At 59.6% G+C, this 22,676-nt stretch overlaps 1 protein-coding gene across 1 annotated transcript in view; it reads left to right on the forward strand.

Moving 5' to 3' along the window:
* The window catches only part of ABCA2 (ATP binding cassette subfamily A member 2), a 34,565-nt gene that overhangs the window by 4,781 nt on the left and 7,108 nt on the right, over positions 1 to 22,676 (forward strand). Inside the window, 52 exon segments of the mRNA XM_032707925.1 lie at positions 2,620 to 2,713; positions 3,569 to 3,571; positions 5,013 to 5,124; positions 5,561 to 5,727; positions 5,930 to 6,057; positions 6,274 to 6,378; positions 6,831 to 7,016; positions 7,098 to 7,148; positions 7,150 to 7,317; positions 7,893 to 8,227; positions 8,461 to 8,620; positions 8,847 to 8,975; positions 9,253 to 9,425; positions 10,151 to 10,197; positions 10,200 to 10,247; positions 10,645 to 10,818; positions 10,899 to 11,001; positions 11,536 to 11,547; positions 11,549 to 11,574; positions 11,577 to 11,624; positions 11,627 to 11,646; positions 12,001 to 12,032; positions 12,034 to 12,064; positions 12,066 to 12,192; positions 12,336 to 12,487; positions 12,778 to 12,983; positions 13,445 to 13,526; positions 13,528 to 13,585; positions 13,588 to 13,611; positions 13,910 to 14,090; positions 14,378 to 14,590; positions 14,907 to 15,079; positions 15,082 to 15,102; positions 15,187 to 15,353; positions 15,355 to 15,370; positions 15,805 to 15,989; positions 16,081 to 16,201; positions 16,908 to 17,198; positions 18,263 to 18,351; positions 18,353 to 18,464; positions 18,630 to 18,732; positions 19,104 to 19,170; positions 19,172 to 19,239; positions 19,241 to 19,274; positions 19,276 to 19,426; positions 19,896 to 20,109; positions 20,275 to 20,383; positions 20,684 to 20,795; positions 21,201 to 21,261; positions 21,490 to 21,664; positions 21,750 to 21,865; positions 22,371 to 22,518. Coding sequence (XP_032563816.1) covers positions 2,620 to 2,713; positions 3,569 to 3,571; positions 5,013 to 5,124; positions 5,561 to 5,727; positions 5,930 to 6,057; positions 6,274 to 6,378; positions 6,831 to 7,016; positions 7,098 to 7,148; positions 7,150 to 7,317; positions 7,893 to 8,227; positions 8,461 to 8,620; positions 8,847 to 8,975; positions 9,253 to 9,425; positions 10,151 to 10,197; positions 10,200 to 10,247; positions 10,645 to 10,818; positions 10,899 to 11,001; positions 11,536 to 11,547; positions 11,549 to 11,574; positions 11,577 to 11,624; positions 11,627 to 11,646; positions 12,001 to 12,032; positions 12,034 to 12,064; positions 12,066 to 12,192; positions 12,336 to 12,487; positions 12,778 to 12,983; positions 13,445 to 13,526; positions 13,528 to 13,585; positions 13,588 to 13,611; positions 13,910 to 14,090; positions 14,378 to 14,590; positions 14,907 to 15,079; positions 15,082 to 15,102; positions 15,187 to 15,353; positions 15,355 to 15,370; positions 15,805 to 15,989; positions 16,081 to 16,201; positions 16,908 to 17,198; positions 18,263 to 18,351; positions 18,353 to 18,464; positions 18,630 to 18,732; positions 19,104 to 19,170; positions 19,172 to 19,239; positions 19,241 to 19,274; positions 19,276 to 19,426; positions 19,896 to 20,109; positions 20,275 to 20,383; positions 20,684 to 20,795; positions 21,201 to 21,261; positions 21,490 to 21,664; positions 21,750 to 21,865; positions 22,371 to 22,518 — 5,928 coding nt within the window.

Consider the following 22,676-nt stretch of genomic DNA (forward strand, 5'->3'; position numbering starts at 1 on the left):
CTGCGTGAGGCCGGGCTGTTTGCTCTCCCACTGTCCTGTGGTGCTTGTCTGGCCTTTTGACCTGGCTGTGTGGGAGCTGTGTATCCTGACGGGCACCGCTGCCTCTTCCTCAGCCTCCTTGCAGCCCCTCACTCCCATCTGACGGCATGGCAGAGGATGAGTCCAGGTGTTGAACTGCTGTCCTGGTGCTGCCAGGGGCCAGTACCCTGCTGTGGCATCCACCCAGCTCTGCCTCCCTGCCAGGGGCAGGGCTGAACACGGGGCCCAGCAAGCACAGGTTATCCTACCGTCCCTAGGGTGGCAGGTGGACACCCAGCACTTGTGCAAACCCAGGCAGCACCTACGGCCTCATCCTGCTCACATCCAAGCAGACTGAGGTGAACATGTGCCAGGGGAGATGGATGGGGTGAATACCACCACCCAGGAGTTGCCCATGGCCACTCTCACCTGGGCACAAGGACCCCTGGGACCAGTGTCCTATCCTGGTTCCTGCACCCACACCAGGGGATAGATGGGAGGGCAAGGTACATTGGTTGGTGCAGGGTATGGCCAGCTACTGGCAGGTACTGGCCTCTCTCATCTCCCTAGCCCTACCTGCTGGGAAGCATTTTCTTCCCAGCTGCCTGCATCCTGGCCTCTCCCCACGTCCTTGGTTCCTCACCCAATCCCAAAATGTCCCCCGGGGTCCTGCGCCTGCAGGCAGGGACCCCATTGTCCCCAGGCTGTGCTGGTGCTGGGTGTCCCTGCTGTGTGCCTCTCTGGGGGGCTGAGGCTCCCTTGGGGCCCTGCTGTGTGCTGGTGCCTCTGCAGCGCTGTGGGTGTGGGGCAGCCCTGGCCTCGCCACCCTTGAGAAGCCTCCACTGGGGCAGCCCTGGGGACCAGGGGGTAGGATCAGTCCCAGAGGTGCTGGCTGGGGAGCGCCCCTCTTCTGCCTTGTCAGCCTGTTGCCTTGTCACTCTGGGTGCTAAAGGTGGGGGACAGCCTGCCCTGGCACTGGTGTATGTGGCAGTGCAGGAGGGGATGGGGACAAGGGACATCTCTGGGGATGGAGATGAGCAAAAGGTCAATGACCCCCATCAAAAAAATAAGTAACAACAAGCAGGTTCCTGCTGCTGCCACCAAGGACGGTCCTCATGGGAGCCTGGTACAGCCCAGCATGGGTGTGGGGGGATGGTTCCCCTGGTGCCTGGGCACAGAGGCCCCATTGTGTGCCTGGTAAACAGGCAGGGGGTGGGGGCAGGCAGCCAGGAGGACAGAGTAGGGGCCACGGGACAGCAGTGTGGGTCCCCTGCTACCCCACCTCGTACAGAAACAGTGATGCCAGGGACTGTCCCTGGGACTAGTGGTACCAGAAAGATGGGAATCCCCTGGCACTGCTCCTGGGGCATTCTCCATCCCCTCCAGCCCTTCTTCCTCTGGTCTCTGCCTCCCCAAATCAGGAGCTCTGGGGGTGGTGAGGGCAGCGTGGGGTGGACATCATGCTCATCCTACAGCAGCAGCACTGTGACCATGTGCCAGCAGGGACCCAGGTGTGGGTGTCCCTCTGCTCACCACTGATGGGGGCTACTCTGACTTTCTTGACAGAATGTTGGCAGCCCCTGGGCGAGCCAGCATAGAGGTGGCACTGGAGATAGAAGGGCCTGACCCTGGCACATGTTGCCAGCTACATCCTTCCAGGCAGCTCCTGCCATGTTAAAGCCCACTCTGCCCACCTCGCTGGCTTGCCCCTTGGCAGTGGGTTACTGGTGGGAGCCTGGTGGAGGTGTGGGTGCTGCGGGGAGCACCTTCCTGGCAGTGGAGCTGGGCCCTGCCTTGCCCTGCCCATGGTGGCAGTAGGTTTCAAGGTCTCAGCGCCTGCCTTGGGTCTGATCTGGCCCTGGAGCAAGGGGAAGTTGGCTCACCTCACACTATTTCTCAATTTCCCCACCTGCAGTAAATCCCCCACACTGGCCAGTGGGGCCGTGATGCATCCGGGCACTCCTGGTGCAAAGTGGCAGCAGCTGCACTGGCAGCATGCCCAGTGCCCACTCCTGCTGGCTGAAGGCTCTGATGCCCATCCCCAGGGCCTCTGGGCACAGAGCCCAGTCTGGGCTTCCTGAGCCACTGTGGCCAGGGATTGCTGGGGATCTGCTGTGATTTACCTTATGCTGCCAGTGGAAATCCTGTGCAGCTGGAGCCTTTTATGGGGGTGCCAGGGCACACCACTTGCACCTGGAGCTGGTGCCAACGCCTGGCTGAACTGGAGGTCTGCCCCCTGCTAGGACTCATGTATGGGACCTGGTGGGACTCAGGGCACGGGCACTTCAGGACTTGGGGTCATGTCTGTGGGCAGCCCCAGCTGTGGTGGCCTGTCGAGGCTGGGCTCAAGCCCTGGCACCCCGTTTGCACGGCTGGAGGAGGGATCCGTCCTGTCTGTGCACCCTCCCATGTCCTGCAGTGCCCCAGGCAGCTTGCAGGCAGGAGATCGTAGGGTGCCCAGGAACCTGTTTGCCTCTGGCTGAGCTGTGACAGTACCACACTGCACCAGGATACGGGGACCCCTGCCCTGCCCGCCCTCCTCCCTGGCAGCTGAGTTCTGTCCTTAAGTGTCATGATCCCTCTGCTCTGTGTCATCCCCAGTGGGTGCTGGCCTTTGAGATCTTCATTCCCCTGGTGCTCTTCTTCATCCTCCTGGGGCTGCGGCAGAAGAAGCCAACCATCCCTGTGAAGGAAGGTGAGTGCCAGTGAGGCGGTGCCTGGGGTACTCCTACACTTGAGGGCACCCTGATGCTCTGGGGAGGTGCTCCAGTCCCCTGGTGACAGCCTGGAGATGGGGGGAGGACCCAGAGAGGCCTTTTGAGGGACATAGCACTGGGCAGGGGCTGCAGCCAAGAGCTGGTAGGGCAGACATGGCAGGTGGATCTGTCCCAGCCTGGGGCACTCCCCTGGGAGTGGCAGCACTAACCAGCCTGTGGCTGCCATTGGCAGGAAAGTTTTGTGGGAGGAAGGGTGACCTGGACAGTGCTGGGACAGCCAGGTATTTGAGGAGCAGCCAGAGTTGCTCCTGGAAGGACTCCCCAGCAGCAGGGAAAATGTCCCACAGGAAGCCCTGTGCCTGGGGAGCTCAGGGGCCTGGCAAGGTGATGAGACTGGAGGTGGGGACTCCTGGAAAAGTCCAGCCAGAGCTCTGACCAGGGCACTGGACTCCACTGCCCTCAGGCTGTGCTGCTGGGAGGAGGTGGCAGAGCAGAGCTGCCAGCTCTCCAGGGCCCATGGGATGCCTACCTTGTTGAGTGCCCTGGCACAGGTGGCACAGCAGGGCCAGGGGAGATGCTGGGTACTGGAGGTGACCCCACATAATGCTGGTTCAAGCCTGTGTTTCAGCATGTCCCAGCGAGGGAGAGCCCAGCTGCCAGTGCGGTCCGGCTGCAGCGGGCACTGCCCGGGTTCCTGTCCCAGTGCTGACGTGCGCTCTGTGTTTTGTGGTTTTTTGGTTTGATTTTTTCATTCTTTTTTGCTCATGTTTTCTTTTTCTTTCCCACCATCTCCCCTACCCACCTGCCCTTCATGCCTCTACTGCATGCGCCAGTCTGTAAGTTGATGGGGTGGGTGGACGCCTCCCCCCCCCTTCCCTTGCCTGTGCCGGCCTTGTAGTCTGGGGAGAAAGAGCCTGATTTAGATCAACTCGCTCTGGCCTAATTCACGCCTCTGTAACCCTCTTCCCTTCCTCTGCAGCTGGTGAAGATGAGCTTGGGCAGCACAGCATGGCCCCTGCCTGCTCCTCCCTGGGGGCTGACCAGTTGTGGTGGTGTCCCCCCTGTGTGGATGGTGCTGGGTTTCCCAGGTGCTGGTGCCACTGGTGGCCATGTCCTCAGCCTCCTGGGCTGCAGAGGGCTCTCCAGGCCAGGTGGAGGCTTGTCCTACCCCTTCTTCTCACCTCCTTACTGGGTGCCGTCACCCCTGTTAACACCTAGTCTTACCGGATCACCAAAGGGCTTGGGGTGGCTCCCACCCCAGCACCACCACTAGGTCCCTGTCTTGGCCCCTTGTGGGTGGGACAAGCTGGGATGTGGCACTTCTAGGAGCCTGGAGGCCTGCAAGATGCCACCCATGCACTGACTTTGTCACCAAACCGTGGCATGGCCACCAGTGTGGGTCCCACTACCCTAGCAGGCTGCTGGCCTGTCCCATGCTGCGCCTGTCCGTGCCCTGGGCTGTCCCTCGTCCCTGCCAGAAGCCCATCTTCACCAGCCCCTGCCCATCGTGACTGTGCTAACAGCACTGACCCGCCTCTAACCAAAGGGCCACCAGCTGGGGTGGTGAGAGCAGGGTCCCTGCTTGGCACTGCCTGGTGATGACCTCTGGTCCCCTCATTGGGCAGGGCTGTTCTGGGCTTGCCCTGCCCCAGGGGAGGACATGAGAACGTCCCAGTAGAGACAATAGCTCAGTGCCAGTGGAGGGGGGAAGGTTTACCTGCCCCTTGCTGCTCCTTGTTTCTTCCATCTTCCCCCTGCATGTCTCCATTTCCACCCACCTCCAGCCACCACACGTCAGGGCAGCTGGACTGGGGGGAGGCTGCGGGCTCTGGGAGCTGCAGGTGACAACTCCATTTTCCCTGTTGTATTCTTCCTCGCCTTCCTCTGGAGATCTGCCAGTGCCTCTGAGGTTACTAACAGGAAGGGCCGGGAGCCTGGAGGAGGTTGGTGGCCATCCTGGGGGCAAACAGCAGAAGTTGGCATTGTCCTAGGGCTTGAGGGACCCATCACCCAGGGCAGACTGGGTGGGAGCAAGAGGGCTGGAACCAGGATGGCAGGAGCTGCCTGCAGCCCCACAGGGCAGCCAGCCAGGACAACCCTGGTAGAAAAGCCATCGACTTCTGACCATGGCCGCCAGCCTCCCGTGGACTCGCAGACCCTGGCGCGTGCTTCTCTGAACCAAGTGTCTGTTTCTCTGGTGGCCCCCTCCCCCTTCCTGCCTTTCCTCCCCCGACTCGCACCTTCCCTTGGACTCTTCTGCTCTCTTGCTGGCTCCAGCTTTCTACACGGCGGCCCCACTCACCTCAGCCGGGATCCTGCCCGTCATGCAGTCCCTGTGCCCTGATGGCCAGCGTGATGAGTTTGGCTTCCTGCAGTACTCCAACTCCACGTGAGTCCTGCTCTTGCCATGTGCTTCCCATCCCACCCTGCACACTACTGCATGCTCTTGCACATAGCCTACCCCTTCCCATGTTGACGCTGCAACCCTGGGGGTGAGGCACAAGCTGGTGTCCCCCAAAGTGCTTCGGTGCGGACCACCATGTCCGTGGGGTGAAGGGAACACCTCAGCCCATTCCACTGCTGGTTCCTGAGTGCTCTGTGCTGGGAGGAGGATGGAGGTGGCCCCTGTGGACACCTCAAGGCATTGGGGCTCTACTGTGCTCTAGCACACTGGATTCAGTGTGCAGGCAAGGGCAGTGGTGCCCCATTTCAAGCACCAGTGGTGCCCCCTTCCCCTGAGGGGCTCACTCCCCCCCCCCCGAGCTCTGGGGAAGGTGTCCCCATCCCTCTGTCCCTAAAGCCAGGGCGATGCTGGGCTCTTGCAGGGTGACACAGCTCCTGGAGCACCTCAGCGAGGCAGTAGAGCAAAGCAGCCTCTTTGATCCACGGCACCCGGGGCTGGAGGAGGAGCTGGAGTCACTGCGCCGGCACCTAGAGGCCCTCAGCAGCTCTGAGCCCAGCTCCATGGAGACCCACTTCAACAGCCAAACAGGTGAGCTGTGCCCTGCCTGCCCCTGCTGCCTGTGCGGGCAGGGACAGAGGTGCCAATCTGCCTGGCATCCAGCAATGCAATGGTGTGTGGCAGTGCCCTGCCACTGTCCTGCATCACTGTGTTGGGCAGGGCCAGCTGTGGTGCCACACCGTGTCCCTGATGCTTGTGGGCTGCCCTGACCCCCTCCCCTGCTCTTTCCCAGGGTCCGGTTTCACACTGGCATGGGCAACCAAGGACCAGGGCGAGCTGCAGCACTTCCTGATGCAGAACATGTCCCTCCCCAACAGCATGGCCGAACTGCTCCTGGGCTCCAGCATTGACCTGCAGGAGGTGGGTGACTACCAGGCTTTGCAGAAGTCTGTGCTGCCTCATGAATGGCATATCCTGGCCCAGACTGAGCCCCGACCATCAGACCCATGGGATGGTGGCCAGTAGGCACCCAGCTGGGATTTATCCTGCCCTGCTACCCTGTGCCAGGGCCTTGCTGGGCAAGCGAGTGCCTCTGCTCCCAGCACACCTGGCAGCCCCACTCCCATCCTGGTGCAGGTGTACCGCCTGTTTTTTGGTTCCTTTCCTTTGGTACCTGATGAGACCCATGAGCGAGACCTGCGGGATGGATTTGGCGCCAGCGAGAAGATGACATGGCTGGAGGTGAGGAGTGGTGCTGCATGCAGGGAACATGGTAGGGCAGAGCCCATCCTCTTGTCCCATCCACATCCCACCACAGAGACATCTGGGGGTATCTGTCCCAGTAGAAGGGCTGTGATGGGACCTTGTCAGGGGGCAGAGCAGGAGCAGGGATGATTGGGGTTCATCCCAGTGCTGCCACCAGTTCCCTCAGTGCTATGAGGCGCAACAGTGCCTGTGCCTAGGTTTACCATTGCAGTGGGGGATGGCACTACCTGAGCGCTGGCTGTGGAGGGAGCAAGGGGAGATTGTTCCCTCCGTGCGGCTAAGGTGCAGGGAACCCCTGCACTTTGCATCTGCACATCCTTTTTCTTCCCCTCCCCATGGAAACCGTGGGTACTGTGGGGCTGTTCACGTATGCTTGGGGACTTAGGGAGCTCCCACCCCACTAGCCATCCCTGTTCTTCCTCTTGCAGAAGAGCCTCCCCAGTGACTGGAGGAACCTGCGGGAAGGGCTGGTTCACAGGGCACTGCGGGACCCCGTGGCAGCCTCACGCCGGCCGGCACTGCTCCGCATGCTCTCCCAGGCCCTGGGCCTCGCCAGCGCCGCCATGGCACCCACTGCCTCTGACAGCCCCCAGGCCTTCATCACTGAGATGGAGGTGAGCACCCCGTGGGGCAAGCTGGGCTGCCCTGCCAGGGCAGGCACTGCAGCACTGTTCCCACAACTTCCTGCCCTGTAGGGTGTCCTCTTCACTGGGCCAGTGCTGGAGCAGCTGACATGTGAGCAGAGCCCGGGGGGGGCTGCGCCGCCTCTTGCGCGTGGCCCCTGGGCAGCAGCCACTGCTGGCGGCGTACCGGGCACTGGCCTGCAATGGCAGCCGGGCCACCCGCCGGGAACGCTTTGCCCAGCTGGCCACCGAGCTTCGGGAGCAGCTGGACACCCCCAAGATCGTCAGCAAGGTGAGAGCTGGGCAGGTGGGGCGACCTGGGGGCAGAGATGAGTCTTGGGCAGGGTTTCTACTCACTCGGGGATGTGTTGGGGCAGAGGACTCTGTTACATGGCTTGACCTCTCCTGGTCACCCCTCTCCATGACACAGATGATTCCTCCTCTAGCACCCACTTGGATACTGCCTGTCGGGTGGGGCTACGTGTCCCCAGCATCCTTCAAGGTGTCCCTGCAGGCTTCTCTACCCAGGACTGGCAATGCCCTTGGTGGCACAATTCAAGACTGTCTCTGAGGTTCCCCTTCTAGTCCCACCCAAGTCTGATGCATCCTTTGCAGTCACAGAGGGCCACCTTCCTGTCTTGAGTGACACCTTGTGTTCCTCAATACATCCCTGCCAGCATTTGCCACCACTCCCACTGCCTGATAGCCACGGATGCACAGTGATGAGTCCAGGGCCCTAGCTAGGCACAGCTCCAACCTTTTAACCAAGAAAGTGGAGTTGCCACTGCTTGGGGTCTCCATTGTTTCCCTCCTGCTTGACCCTGTTGCCCCAACAGTGGGTAACTCCTTGTCCACTCATCCTTGCAGCTGAAGCTGGATGAGGTAAACAACACAGCTGCCCAGCACCGCCTCCGTGCCCTCCTCGAGGACCTGGTGGAGATGGAGAAGGTTCTCCGGGACATGGACATCCTCTCAGCGCTGGCCAAGCTGCTGCCCAGGGGAGCCTGTTCCAGCAGGGCCCCGCCACCCACTGCCAACAGCACCAGCTGGGCCGGCACCAATGCCACGGCTGGCAATGCCACAGCAGAGGAGGAGGAGGGTGCTGAGGGGGGCCCAACTGGCAGTGACAACCCCCAGGGGCAATTCTCGGCATTCGTGCAGCTCTGGGCCGGGCTGCAGCCCATCCTCTGCGGCAACAACCGGTAGGAATGCTGGGGGATGGCTCCAGGCACTCCCTGGTCAGGCCAGGGGTGTCACCGCTTGCTGAGCAGGCAGGATGGATGCTGTACTGCAGCCAGGGATGCTTCCTGGGTTAGGCAGCACTGTGCAGGCACGGGAACAAGTGTGACGTCCCCTCATGGGCAGGAGTGGGAGCTGCTTGCAGCAAGGGGTGCTGGGGCTGGAGTAGATGTGGACAGCTTGAGCCCCTTTGCAGGACCATAGAGCCTGAGGCGCTGAAGCAGGGCAACATGAGCTCGCTGGGCTTCACCAGTAAGGAACAGCGGAACTTGGGCCTCCTCGTGCATCTTATGACCAGCAACCCCAAAATCCTGTATGCACCCATGGGCACTGAAGTGGATAAGGTCATCCTGAAGGTGAGTGTGCATAGGCTGGGACCCCCATCCTTCCTCTCCCACCAGTCCTCCTCTGCAGATGGGCTGACTGGCAGGGAAGAGGCTGACTGGCAGACACAGGCAGCCCTGGCCCTTGCTGGGAAAGCAGTGCCTGTGGGAGGTGGGCAGGTACCTCTACGGCCGCTAGCCATCCCAGAGAGCAGGAGGCTCCCACCTCTGCCCTCTGCGTGACTTCCCCCGACCACAGGCCAATGAGACTTTCGCCTTTGTGGGAAATGTCACCCACTATGCCAAGGCATGGCTGAACATCTCCCCTGAGATCCGAGCCTACTTGGAAGAGGGCAGGCTGCAGAGGCGCATCCGCTGGCTCCAGCAGGTAGGAAGGACAGTGTGGTGGGGACCGACCCTGCCTGGGATTTACTGCCCTGCCAGTGGAGAAGGGGGTGTCCTGCCCCCAGGTACCCTGTAGCTTCTTCATGGGGTGCTTCCTGGTACCCCCCTTGCTCTTGTGGAGACTAGTCTGGATCCCTGCATAGGGTGCACACTGTGCCCCATCCTCAGGATGAGCTTTGGGTCCTGCATGTGTCCATGGAGAGGACAGTGACCTGAGAGGTAACGCATAGTCCAACTTCTCCCTCTCATGTCTGTCTCAGTTCACTGCTGACCTCCACAAGCACCCAGAGATCCTGAATGTCTCTGACAGCGATGTTCTCCACAACTTCCTCAACGGCAACTTCTCCCTACCCAATGCCAGCATCCTGCTCCAGCAGCTGGACACTATTGACAATGCTGCCTGTGGCTGGGTCCGCTTCATGGCCAAGGTGAGGTGGTGCCCACCTGTGGGAATGTAGAACCACCCACAGCTAGGCTCTGTGGGATGAAAAGGGGCAGATCCACTCAGACCTTAAGAGCATGGGATGGAGCCCATGGGGGCATGGGAGAGATAGTGGCTTCTGAGGTGTCAGGAGATTTGGGGTAGATGTCAAGGGTGGAGGTGCCCGTACACTGTTCGGGAGCTGTGGGGTGACTTAGGGTGGCACATGCTGTACCGTGTGGAGGGTCTGTGTGCTAAACCCATCTTGGCCTGGGGTCTCACTGGCCTACTGGAGTGTGTCCAGGAAAGGGCAACAGAGTCAGGGAAGGGTCTGGAGCACAGGTCTGATGGGAAGCAGCTGATGGAGCTGGGACAGCTCAGCACGGAGAAAAGGAGGCTCAGGGAGAGCTTTATAACTCTCTGCCATTACCTGGAAGGAGATTGTAGCCAAATGGGAGTTGGTCTCTTTTCCAGGTGACAAGTGACAGGACAAGAGGAAACAGCCTCATGCTGTGCCAGGGCAGGTTTACTTTGGATATTATGGAAAATTTCTTCACTGGAGGGTAGTCAGGCAATTGGAACAGGCTGCCCAGGGCAGCGGTACTATCCCTGAGAGTGTTCAGAAAGTATGTGAATTGGCACGTGGGGACATGGTTTAGTCCTGGGCTTGGCAGTGCTTGTGTTACTGGTTGGACTTGATGATCCAATCTTAGTGATTCTGATTCCCCTCCCACTAGGTCAGCAGTGGACATCTTCAAAGGCTTCCCAGATGAGGAGAGCATTGTCAATACACACTGAACCAGGCCTACCAGGACAATGTCACGGTCTTTGCCAGTATGTCCCTGGGAACCAGCCCCTTTGCGGGGTCCCTGAAGCCATGTACTTCTCCAGCATGCCCAGGAGCCATTGGCTTTGGGACGTGGCTCCCTTGATGCATGCGTTGGGTGGGTGAACAGGCTGAACATCTCACAGTGCCCCTCCTCTGCTCCAGGCCGAGCACTGCTGGATGCAGCACCCTGCTGCTGTCTCGGCTTTCCCACTGCCACTGCCTTCTGTCCACATGCCCTTGCATCCCGTGGGGGTCTCACATCCCGGGGCCATGCCACCCTTCTAATCCGTGGCAGCCCGTATAGCGTCCTTGGTTGGGGCATACTGAACCCTTCCCCATCCCCGTGGGCTGGCCAATGTGGCTGTCCCTTGGTGGACTCCCTGCCTCTCCTGCTGCCTGCAGGTGTCATCTTCCAGACCAACAGGGATGGCTCACTGCCCCCCCACATCATGTACAAGATCCGGCAGAACTCCAGCTTCACAGAGAAGACCAATGAGATCCGACGGGCATACTGGCGGCCTGGCCCCAACACTGGCGGCCGCTTCTACTTCCTCTATGGCTTCGTCTGGATCCAAGGTAAGTGTCAGCATCCTGCCACAGCTGCCCATGTCCCTGGCCCCTGCCCACTCAGTCTGACCTCTCCTCCTCCTCCACAGACATGATGGAGCGCGCCCTCATCAACACATTTGTTGGCCACGACGTGGTGGAGCCTGGCAACTATGTACAGATGTTCCCATACCCGTGTTATACTCGGGACGAGTGAGTAACACCCACCTGCAGGACTTTTCCCCTCCCCCTTTGCAGCCAGGACACTTCAACTCAGAGAAGGGGACGAGTTTGGGGGCCTGAAAGATTAGTGACATTAGGAGTGATAGCAACTAGTTAAGCCAGTTCCTAGACCACCAGGCTCAGGAAGGTGGTTGGAAATTAAAGGGATGGCATGTGGGTCCCCTGGTGATTTGGATCACAGTGGTCTGGAGACAGCACCTGGAGAAGTCCCAGAGCCACTAATGCTCCGGACAGGAGGGTGGAGAGAGGACCTCATCCACACCAGGTGGGCAGGGCCCTGGACTGACGCCTGCAGCTGCTACCTGCCTGCCTACCAGCCAGGACAGTGGATTGTCCTGTGGGCTCACTGGAGAAGCTCTTTCAGGGCACTAAGGAGGTGCTGGGCTGGGGACTGGTTGTCCCTGACGGTGGGAGAGGCCCCTCCATAATCCTGTGCCCCAGGGTCTCCCTGGATCTCGCAGCACTGCATGATCCAGCTCTCTCCTCTCTTCCTCACCTCGCCAGCTTCCTCTTTGCATGAGCACATGATGCCCCTGTGCATGGTGATTCCTGGGTCTACTCGGTGGCCATGATGATCCAGCACATTGTGACTGAGAAGAGCATCGCCTGAAAGAGGTGGGATGGTGGGAGAGATATCTGGGGAGGAGTGGGTGTCTTTGAGCTCTACATCTGTGCTGTGCCCTGGTCACCTCCCTGTGTCCTCTGGTCACATGACCTGGGGCAGATGTAGATCCCACATCCTGGACTAAGCTGGTCTCTTGATGTCCCCAACATGAGATGAGTCCTACCCAGCGCTGGAGGGAGCTGAGCTCCTTAGCACCCTGGCACAGGGTTTCTGGTGTCCTGCCTGCTTCCCAGCAGCCCCCACGACCCTTCAGTGCTACCCCCTTGTTCTCCCAGCCCACTGAGAGTGGCAGCAGGGGCGCACAGGGTCGAGAACAGCCCCACTGAGCAGTTTTGACCTCACAGGTGATGAAGATGATGGGCTTGAACACGCAGTGCCTGGGTGGCTTGGTTCATAACCGGCTTTGTCCCAACTCTCCATCTCAGTCACGGCACTCACTGCCATTCTCAAGTACGGCAAGGTCCTGATGCACAGCGATGTCCTCATCATATGCTTTTCCTTCGCCATCTATGCTGTTGGCCACAATCCATGTTCTGGTGAGCTGCCCCGTCGAGCACAAGTCCCCCCAGGCAGCTGATTTGAGGAGCTAATTTATCACCTCAACACCACCAAAACTGGATGGTGTGGGGAAAGCCCTGGGGGGGTGGGATCTGAGGTGATGCCTGTCTCTCCCTTGCAGCTTCCTGGTGTCAGTTGCTCTACTCCAAGGCCAAGCTGGCCTCTGCATGCGGTGGCATCATCTACTTCCTCAGCTATGTGCCCTACATGTACGTGGCCATCCGGGAGGAGGTGGCGCATGATAAGATAACGGCCTTCGAGAAGTGCATCGCGGTGAGTGGCTGCGCTGCTGGGGAGATGCTTGGCCCCAGGTTTGCCCCATGCATCCCATGTCCAGTACAAGGCCACCAGCTGTCACCAAGACCCTGAGCAAGCCTCCTGCTGTATGAACCAACTCTGCTGTGGGGCTTTGGAGGCATCTCCAGAAGGTTTGTGCCTCTCAGGCCAGGAGCATCTCCACCCAACTGGGTGGAGCAGCACTGGGTAGGAATTCACCCCAACCTGTTCCTCTGGAGCTGGTCTGTGGTTCCTGCTGACCTCCCATTCCCTCCACCTCTTCACAGTCCCTCATGTCCACCACAGCCTTCGGGCTGGGCTCCAAGTACTTTGCGCTGTATGAGGTGGCCGGTGTGGGTATCCAGTGGCACACCTTCAGCCAGTCACCTGTGGAAGGAGATGACTTCAACCTCTTGCTGTCCATGATGATGCTGGTTGTGGATGCCGTGGTGTATGGGGTGCTCACATGGTACATCGAGGCCGTGCACCCGGGTACGTGCAGGTAGAGGGGCATGAGGGCACCTTGGACCTTATGGGAGCTCTTTGTTGGGGAACACCTGCCCACATGCCCTCAGCCACTGGTGACACCAACAGGTTCCTTGGAGATCTTCAGCTGAGTGTCTCAGTTCAAAGGCCAGCTGTAGAAAAGGTGTCCGCAGCTAGGACACTGATCCCCTTATCCTCCTCGGGGAGGTGTCTCACCTGCTCCCTTTTCTTTCATCCATAAGCATGAGCCAACCAACCCAAATCCCAAAGGACGTTTCCTGGCACAGCCCAGAGCACTGCCTTGCGCCCAGCTGGCTGGAGTGCTCACAGCCTCTACCCCACAGTGGTGACCCTGAGCTGGGGAAACCCCCATGCTGTGGGGACCAGCTCTGCCCTGGCCCTAAGCTGACCTCTGTGTGGCCCTGGGGGCAGGGTTGGCCCTGACTCCCCGGGGCTGTGGTTGCAGGCATGTTTCGGGCCTGCCCCGCGGCCCTGGTACTTCCCTTTCCAGAAGTCTTACTGGCTGGGCAACGGGCGCGTGGAGACCTGGTGAGTGGACCTGGCCCTGGTCACACAACCACCGCCTCAGCATCATGGAGGAGGATCAGGCCTGGCCATGGAGAGCCGGAGGCTGGGTGAGGGCAGCTGGGGGTGACAGTGGGTGGCACAGGGATGGCCCTGGCTCTGCCGCAGGGTCTTGCTGTGGCTTGTGGACCCCTGTGCTCTTGTTGGGGTAGGATCCTGAGTCAGGCACTGCAGCCTGTCTGAGAGCTGCCACTGTAGTGCAGGAGGGGGTAAGCTGGCAAGAAGCAGAGGGGAAGGAGCCAGAAGCCAGCACAGCCACCATGGGATGGAGGCGGGTTGTTTCATACTCCAGGAGCCCTGCTCCAAGCCTGGCTTCCTTGGCTTCTCACCATCCCACTGTCACAGCAGAGGAGACACGGGGCATCGAGGAGGAGCCAACCCACCTCCCCTTGGTTGTCTGCATCGACAAGCTCACCAAGGTCTACAAGACAGACAAGAAACTGGCACTGAACAAGCTGAGCCTCAACCTCTATGAGAACCAGGTTGTGTCCTTTCTGGGGCACAATGGTGCGGGCAAGACCACTACCATGTGAGTGCCTGTCAGGGCAGAAAGGGGCCATGTCTCTCTGGCCAGCTGCAGGGGGTGGGGAAAGGGCTGTGGGATATCCCTGCAGGATCCTATGGCAGCTGGTGCCATACCCAGAGGGTAGCAGTGTGGGGCTGGCACAAACATGGGACAGGCAGCAGGTTCGTGGCCCTGTGCCGATGTTGCTCTGCCTGGGGCCCAGCAGATGCTCCCAGAGGTGGTGGTTGGGATCGGGAGCAGATTGAGGAATACAAACTCCCTCATATTGTTGCCTTTCTCCATCCATTCAGGTCCATCCTCACTGGCTTGTTCCCTCCAACCTCCGGCTCCGCAACCATCTACGGCCATGATATCCGTACAGAGATGGACAAAATCCGGAAGAACCTGGGCATGTGTCCCCAGCACAATGTGCTCTTTGACAGGCTGACAGTGGAGGAACACCTCTGGTTCTACTCACAGCTCAAGAGCATGGCAGAGGAGGAGATCCGCAAGGAGATGGACAAGTAGGCACCCTCCAGCTCCTTTGGCTCCATCCATGCCTTTGGCATGAGTGAGTCTCCTTCCTGCTGGCTGTGCTATGGGGGGCAATCTGGTGGCAGAGATGTCCCCTAGAGCAGCTCCACCAGGTGTTTTCCCACCCTTAAATGTATCAGGCTGTGGAAGCAAGCAGAAGAGGCTCATAGCCTGACAACAACTGGGCAGTCCCAGTGGCCAAGGGCCACAGGTACCACGTGGGGAAGAGGTGTCATGTGCTCCCCATAAGCACTGAGCACCAATACAGCTCCCCCAGCATGCCTGGTGCTTCTGCCCTGTTCCCAGGATGATTGAGGACCTGGAACTCTCCAACAAACGGCACTGCCAGGTGCAGACCCTCTCGGGTGGCATGAAGAGGAAGCTGTCAGTGGCCATTGCCTTTGTGGGTGGATCGCGGGCCGTTATCTTGGATGAGCCCACAGCTGGCGTGGACCCGTATGCCCGCAGGGCCATCTGGGACTCATCCTCAAGTACAAGCCAGGTGAGCGGAGCTGGGCAGAGCCTGGCATGTTCCCCTGTCCATGGCAGCCCTGGCCCCTCTGCTGAGGCTCTGTGCTGCCGTCAGGGAGGACCATCCTGCTCTCCACACACCACATGGACGAGGCCGACCTGCTAGGGGACCGCATCGCCATCATCTCCCATGGCAAACTCAAGTGCTGTGGTTCCCCACTGTTCCTCAAGAGCACCTACGGTGATGGCTACAAGCTGACGGTGGTGAAGAAGCAGTCAGAACACCAGGAACAGCACAGGTTGGAGAGCAGCAGGACCCTTTGTTTAGAGGAGTAGGTAGAACCCTTTTTCAGCCCAGGAAAGGAGCGAGAGGTCAACACCCAGGTGTTCCCATCCTGAGTCTTCTTAGGCCGTATGGAGGGCAGAGGGGATGGGAGAGGGGTGTAGGAGGTGCCATGACTTCTTCCAGCGGAGCCCTTGGTCAGATCCTGCATGGTGGCGTTTGCCTCCAGGTGCTGGTTCTCTCCAGCCTGTGGGTTGCCTACCAAGACATCCAGTGTGGACTACAATGCAGAAGCCCATCCCCAGTCAGGCAGGGTGACCGGGAAGCTGCCAGCACCCCATGATGGAGGCCGAAGGAGCCCCCATGGCACTGGGTGGTAGGGGGAACGTGGTGGGTCATGGTGGGAGGCCAGGTATGAAGTGACCGATGGGCGCTGCCCCTCTGCCCCAGAGCCAGGCCAACCACACAGCCCCCTGGCCCACTCCTCTGTCAGCCCCTGCTCTGAGCCCCGCGTCTCCCAGTTCATCAAGAAGTACGTGGCTTCCTGCCTCCTGATCTCGGACACCAACACAGAGCTCTCCTACATCCTGCCCAGTGAGGCTGCCAAGAAGGGCTGTTTTGAGAGGCTCTTTCAGGTACCTGCAGGGGCTGGCAGAGTGGGCAGGCAGGGGGCTGTGGTACTGTGGGCATCTCCTGCCCTCATCACACACCGCTTTCCCCCCACAGCACTTGGAGCAGAGCCTGGAGGAGCTGGACCTCACTAGTTTCGGGCTGATGGACACCACCCTGGAGGAGGTCTTCCTAAAGGTGTCTGAGGAGGACCAGTCTCTGGAGAACAGCGATGTGGGTACGGGTGCTGCGGGGGTTAGCGAGGGGCTGTATGCTCTTCCTTGGCTTGGTGAATGCAGGAGACTCCTCTCCTAAGGGGAGGAGATGTTTCCAGCAGAGCCCATCCCAGCCAAGGGCAGCCAGCCTCTGCTCTGCTCCGGGTTTACTCCCGCCTGGAACACTGTGTCCAGCTCTGGAGTCCTCAGCACAGGAAGAACTTGGCCACAGAGATGCTCTAGGGCTGGACACCTCTGCCAGGGAGACAGGCTGAGAGAGCTGGGGGTTGTTCAACCAGGAGAAGAAGAGGGTCTAGAAGATCTTAGAGCCCTTCCACTGCCTAAAGGGAGCTTGAAAAATTAAAGAGAGGGACTTTATGTGGGCAGATAGTGATAGGATAAGGTGGAATGGTCTTAAACTAAAAGAGGAGAGGCTTAGATTAGTGTTAGGAGGAAATCTTCCCTTTGAGGGTGGTGAGGACCTGGCACAGGTTACCCAAGAAGCTGTGGCTTTCCTATCTCTGGAAGTGTTCAAGGCCAGGTTGGATGGAGCTTGAAGCAACCTGGTCTAGTGGAAGATGTCCCTGCACATGGCAGGGTTGTGGAATGAGATGAGCTTTAAGGTCCCTTCCAATGCAAACCAGTCTGTGATTCTATGATCCATCCCCGCTCCATGCATGCTGCAGTGAAGAGGAACACGACTGATGGCAACCCATTTTTTCATTCCAGATATCAAGGAGTCCAAGAAGGATGCCCTGCAGCCACCCGCCCCTGAGCTGGACCCAAAGCCCGAGGCCAACGGGGAACCCCTGGCCGAAGCAGCGATGCCAGAGAAGCCCGAGGTGGAGCTCAGCAACCTGGTGACCTGCTCTAAGCTGGCACAGTCACAGGCGTCCCTGCGCTCAGCCTCCTCAGTGGGCTCCGTGCGGGGTGACGAAGGTGGGGCTTATTCCGAATTCTTTGGGGATTATGCGCCCCTGTTCGATAACCGGCAGGACCCCGATAACATCAGTCTGCAAGGTTGGTGCCACTGGTGCCCGGCCAGCGGCAGGGGCCAGGGGAGGCACTTGGCTGGGATACGGAGGGTTCACCGGGGCAGGGCAGAGCTGGTCCTGGCCCCCCAGGGTATACGGTTGTGTCCAAGATGGGGGTCTGTGCCTGCTGGGATGAGAGCCCACAGGGAGGGGCCTGATGGTGCATCCACCAACACAACACCCAGAGAACCACAGCCTGGGTGGGAGGGCTGGGAATAGGCTCTTCCACCAGTTTGCAACCCCAAACTGACAGGTAGGGTGTGGGGAGGGGGTCTCGTGCTGAGGCATAGAGTCAGCGGGGGCAGCTGGCATTGGCTCTGCCTCTGCCTCTTGTGGGTCTCCAGTGCCACCTTGCAGACTTCTCCCACTAACATGCCCACTCCCCATACTGGCACCCATTGAGTCTCTCCTGGCCCCTGGGCGCAGCATCACCTTCCAGCTGGTGGCTTCACCTGCCATACCCTGCCCCAGGTGCAAGGCTCTCCCTTCCTGGATGCTGGGATTGCTGGATATGGAGGGTGCAGACAAGTGCCTCGAGGTTGCTGCTTTAGTCACAGATCCTGTTCTGGGTTATCTCAGCAGCTTTTGTGATTAATTCAGGGATGTGCCACCTTTAACCCCCACCAGAGCTGCTCTGAGCACTGTGATTTGGGCTGTGGGAAGCAGACCTGGGACAGTGCCGTGGCAGAGCTCCCACTACCTTGCTGGGCTCCCCACCTATGTCCTGTACCCTGTTCCTGACTGTGCTGACCCTTCACCAGCTAGGAGAGCTGATGGGAAAATGGAGGAGTCCTGCAAAAAAGCACCAATTTAGCTTGGGTTTTTTTAAACTGTTGTCTAAATTTACCATTTGGGGCTAAGAGGAACCTGCCAGCCAGTGGCCTTGCTTCACACCACACTGCTGCTGTGGCTCTGTAGCAGTCAGGGTTGGGTGCTGCCCTGTCCTTTGGGCAGCTGTCCTGGGCTGGGTGTCCGGCTCAGCTTTCTGGGAGCCCTGGCAGGTGTGGGAGCAGCTGTGCCAAAGGGCTGATATCCCTCTCCCCTCCCCAGAGCACGATGCAGAGGTGGAGGCAGGGCAGGGGAGCTTCAAACTGGAAGGCTCGTGGCTGAAGCTGCGCCAGTTCCACGGGCTGATTGTCAAAACGCTTCCACTGTGCCAAGCGCAACACCAAGGCCCTCTTCTCACAGATCCTCCTGCCCGCCTTCTTTGTCTGTGTGGCCATGACTGTGGCCCTCTCCGTGCCCGAAATAGGTGCGTGTGTGCCACCCACCTTCCTGCATGCTGGGGATTACCTTTTCTGCCTGCCCTGGCGTAGCCGATGTGGACACCGGCTGTAGGAGGACAGGGTCAAGGCACAGTCTGCCTGTGTGCGGTGGTGCTGTAGGTGTGAGCAGGTTCCTGTCCTTGTCCCCACAGGTGACCTGCCACCCCTCATCCTCTCACCATCACAATACCACAACTACACCCAGCCCAAGGGCAACTTCATTCCTTATGCCAATGAGGAGCGGCATGAGTACCGGTGAGAACCGCCACTGCTGGTGACCAGTATCCCGTGCCCCAGCCCCATCCCTGTCTCCATCCCTGGGACTTCAGGGAGGGTAGGGAGGAATGCAGCCCACAGCTGGCCTGGCACCAGCGCTGGCTCAAGCTTGGAGCAGAGCCCGGCTGGTGCCACATCCCCTGACAGAAGCAGCCTCTGTCTTGGCCAGGATGTCTCTAGGAGAGGTGCCAGCCCTGACACTGCAATCAGCAGCCCAGTCATGCCAGGCACAGGTTGTGTGTGCCCATAAGTGCCAAGGCCTCAGGGAGGTCCCAGCAGAAGATGGCCAAGGTCGTGAAACCTGTGTCTCCTGCTCCTTGCTCTTCCTTACTGGCTCACTTTCCCTGCAGCATCAGACTGTCTCCCGACGCCAGCCCTCAGCAGCTCGTGAACACTTTCCATCTGCCCTCTGGTGTTGGGGGCCACCTGTGGTGCTCAAGACCCCTTCAACAACACACTGGACCAGCCATGCAGACCCTCAACCTTACAGCAACGAGTCCAAGATGCTGGCAGCCAAGTACTTTCGATGCCATGTGCATCGACTCCTTCACACCAGGGCCTGCCGCTCTCCACTTTGTGCCACCACCTCCATCCCCGGCTCCCTCTGACTACCCCGTCTCAGTGGATGAGGACCTGCTCCGTGCCTGGAACTCTACGACCTCTGCTGTCAAAGGTATTACTTGTGCTGGGTGTTCAGATGTCTGGGATTTGTCTCCTTCAGGGAGATGATGCCTTTCCCCACAGAAGCAGCTCCAGGGACCCCTGGAAGTGCCTGTCAGTCTGGCCTGGCCACAGCAGAACCTTGTTGGGCTGAATTCTTGGCTCAGGACCAGTGCTCGGAACACTGTCTCCATTCAGCCCCCACCATGCCAGTTGAGCCCCAGGGTGGTGACATTGTCACCAGCCCCGTGGCCAGCTTTGTGCCACCTTTGCTGGGCGTTCTCCCCCGCCACTGCTTTCTCCAGGCATACTTCATAGCTCCTCTCTGAACCATTCTGTCCCCCAAAGCTTTTCCTCCCATCCATCTCTTGGACCTTCTTAGTCACCCAGGACCTTGCCCAGCCATCCCATCACCCTCATGCTGTCCCCAGCAGCCGGGGCAGGCAGGAGCCTGCCTGTGAGCCACCCTCTCTGCTCCTCAGGGACCGTGACCTTGGCCCCCGCTCTGCCTCGTATCATCCACGAGCCCATCAAGTGCACATGCTCCATGCAGGGGACTGGCTTCTCCTGCCCCAGTGGTGTGGGGGGCCACCCCCCGCAGATGAAGGTAGTGACGGGGGACATCCTGGCAGACATCACAGGGCGCAATGTCTCTGAGTATCTGCTCTACACCTCGGACCGCTTTCGGCTGCACAGGCAAGAGGGGAGGCTGGGGGGGTCCGCCCTGCACCATGGAGCAGGGGTGAGGATCAGGGACTTGGGGATACCTACCCCAGGGTGCTGGCTGGAGCCAGAAATGGCTCCACTCCTGGAGGTAGGGGGCAGCAGTCACAGCTTCCTCAGCAGTGCCTTGTCCGCCAGGTATGGGGCACTCACCTTCGGCAATGTCCAGAAATCCATCCCAGCCTCCTTTGGTGCCAGGGCTCCTGCCATGGTGCGCAAGATCGCTGTGCGGAGACGGCCCAGGTGGGCGGCACTGCACCCTGGGGTGGGGGAGATGGGTGGGGAGGAGAGGGCGGCGGGTGGGGCCCTCTGGCCCACTGTTCTGCTGCAGTGCTCTCTCCTCCAAGGGCTCTGAAGGGGCTCCAGCTGGGTGGGGGGTGGTCAGCAGGTCTGGCCCAGCACAGTCAGCGGTGGCCTGCTCTCCCCACAGCCCTGAGCACAGGATGCCTGCCCTGTGGCTGGCTGTCCACCCCATCCTGTCCCTCTCTCCCAGTACATCTGGTGAGTCCAGCTCTCTTGCCACCTCCCACCACTCCTCCTCCTCTAGTTCTTCTACAACAACAAAGGCTACCACAGTATGCCCACCTACCTCACGCTCTCAACAATGCCCATCCTGAGAGCCAACCTGCCCAAGAGCAAGGGCAACCCTGCTGCCTACGGTGAGGAGCTGGAAGGGTGTTTGAGCACAGAAGCACATCAGGAACAGCATTAGGCATGGTCCATCCAGGCTCCAAAGTGCAGTGTTCCATCTTGGGCCTGGCTGGGTCAGAGGTTTCACACACTTGGCTCTGAGATGTGAGAGCTGGGCAGAGCCTCTGAGGTCTGGGCTGGGGCAGAATGTCCCAAGTGCTGCCTGATGGTGCCCAGGCTTGTGAGGGTACTCTCCAGGGAGAGAGGGCTTGGCCTCGAGGTGCTGGGTTACTTTGGGGAATGCAGCTCCTGGCTAGCTTCTGGTTGAAAACCTGTCCTGCTCAGAAGTCGGGACCAGACAGGACTAGGGACGAGGTTCTGTGTCCTGAGCCAGTTTTCATGCTTCCATGGTTTCTTCTTGGTCCTTCTTGCAGGCATCACGGTCACCAATCACCCCATGAACAAAACGAGTGCCAGCTTATCACTGGATTACCTGTAGGTCCAAGGAGCTGGCCTGAGGGAGGGTGGCTGTCTCATGGGAGGTGGGGGCTCCTCACTGGTGAACGCTGAGGCTCCTGCCCTGCAGGCTGCAATGGTGGGCGACAGGGTGGCTGTGATGTGGCAGTCCCTTTGCCCTGTGCACAGTGACTGTCCCACAACCAGGATGGGTGGCCTTTCCCCAGGCAACTGATGGGGTCCCTGCTCTCCTTGCTCCTCATCCAGCCTGCAAGGCACAGATGTGGTGATCGCCATCTTCATTATTGTGGCCATGTCCTTCGTCCCAGCCAGCTTTGTGGTGTTCCTGGTGGCCGAAAAGGCCACCAAGGCCAAACACTTGCAGTTTGTGAGCGGCTGCGACCCTGTCATCTACTGGTTGGCCAACTACGTGTGGGACATGGTGAGCAGTGCACGTGGCCCTACTTGGCAAGCCCCCAGGGCTGTGCCAGGGAGTGGGCAGCCACAGAACTTTCTGTCTTCTCCAGCTGAACTACCTGGTGCCGGCCACATGCTGCATCATCATCCTGTTCGTGTTTGACCTCCCGGCGTACACCTCTCCCACCAACTTCCCTGCCGTCCTCTCCCTCTTCCTGCTCTATGGGTACATTGCTCAGAGGGCTGGTGAGGAGGCACTGGGGAATCCCTCCAGAGTCTCATGGGGTGATGGTTTTAAACTAAAAGAGGGGAGATTTAGACCATATATAAAGAAGAAATTTTTCACAATGGCAATGGTCAGACACTGGCCCATGTTGCCCAGAGAAGCTCCTGCTGCTCGATCCCTGGATGTGTTCAAGGCCAGGTTGGATGGGTCTTGGAGCAGCTTGATCCAGCTGAAGTTGTCCCTGCCCACGGCCGGGGCACTGGATTAGATGACCTTCCAATCCAAGTCTTTTTATGATTCTGTGCCCCATCTATGCTGTGGCTGTGCAGGCAGGGCCTGCCCTTGGGGCTGATGTTCTGCAGTCCCCAGAGCTGGTTGGGGTGGATTGACTGCAAGGGCTGGGGTGTGAGAGCCTGGGAGTGGCAGGCTGGGAGATGGGCGATCTCAAGGCTGGGGATCCCTCTCCTGCCATACTGACGTGTGCTCCTGCTGCTCATCTCCCCAGCTGGTCCATCACCCCCATCATGTACCCGGCCTCCTTCTGGTTTGAGGTGCCCAGCTCTGCCTATGTCTTCCTCATTGTCATCAATCTCTTCATTGGCATCACAGCCACTGTTGCCACGTTCCTGCTGCAGCTCTTTGAGCACGACAAGGTATAGGATTCATGGCTCTGCTGAGGGCCATCAGGAAGGGAAGCACTGCCACTGGGTTATGGGATGGCTCAGGCTGGGACAGAACTTAGGAGGTCTCAGCTCCCAGAATGAGACCTGATCAGACTGGACCTTGGGTTCCCGATCTTACCGCACACTCA

Source organism: Chiroxiphia lanceolata, chromosome 21 (assembly GCF_009829145.1).
Source record: "Chiroxiphia lanceolata isolate bChiLan1 chromosome 21, bChiLan1.pri, whole genome shotgun sequence".
Classification (NCBI taxonomy): domain Eukaryota; kingdom Metazoa; phylum Chordata; class Aves; order Passeriformes; family Pipridae; genus Chiroxiphia; species Chiroxiphia lanceolata.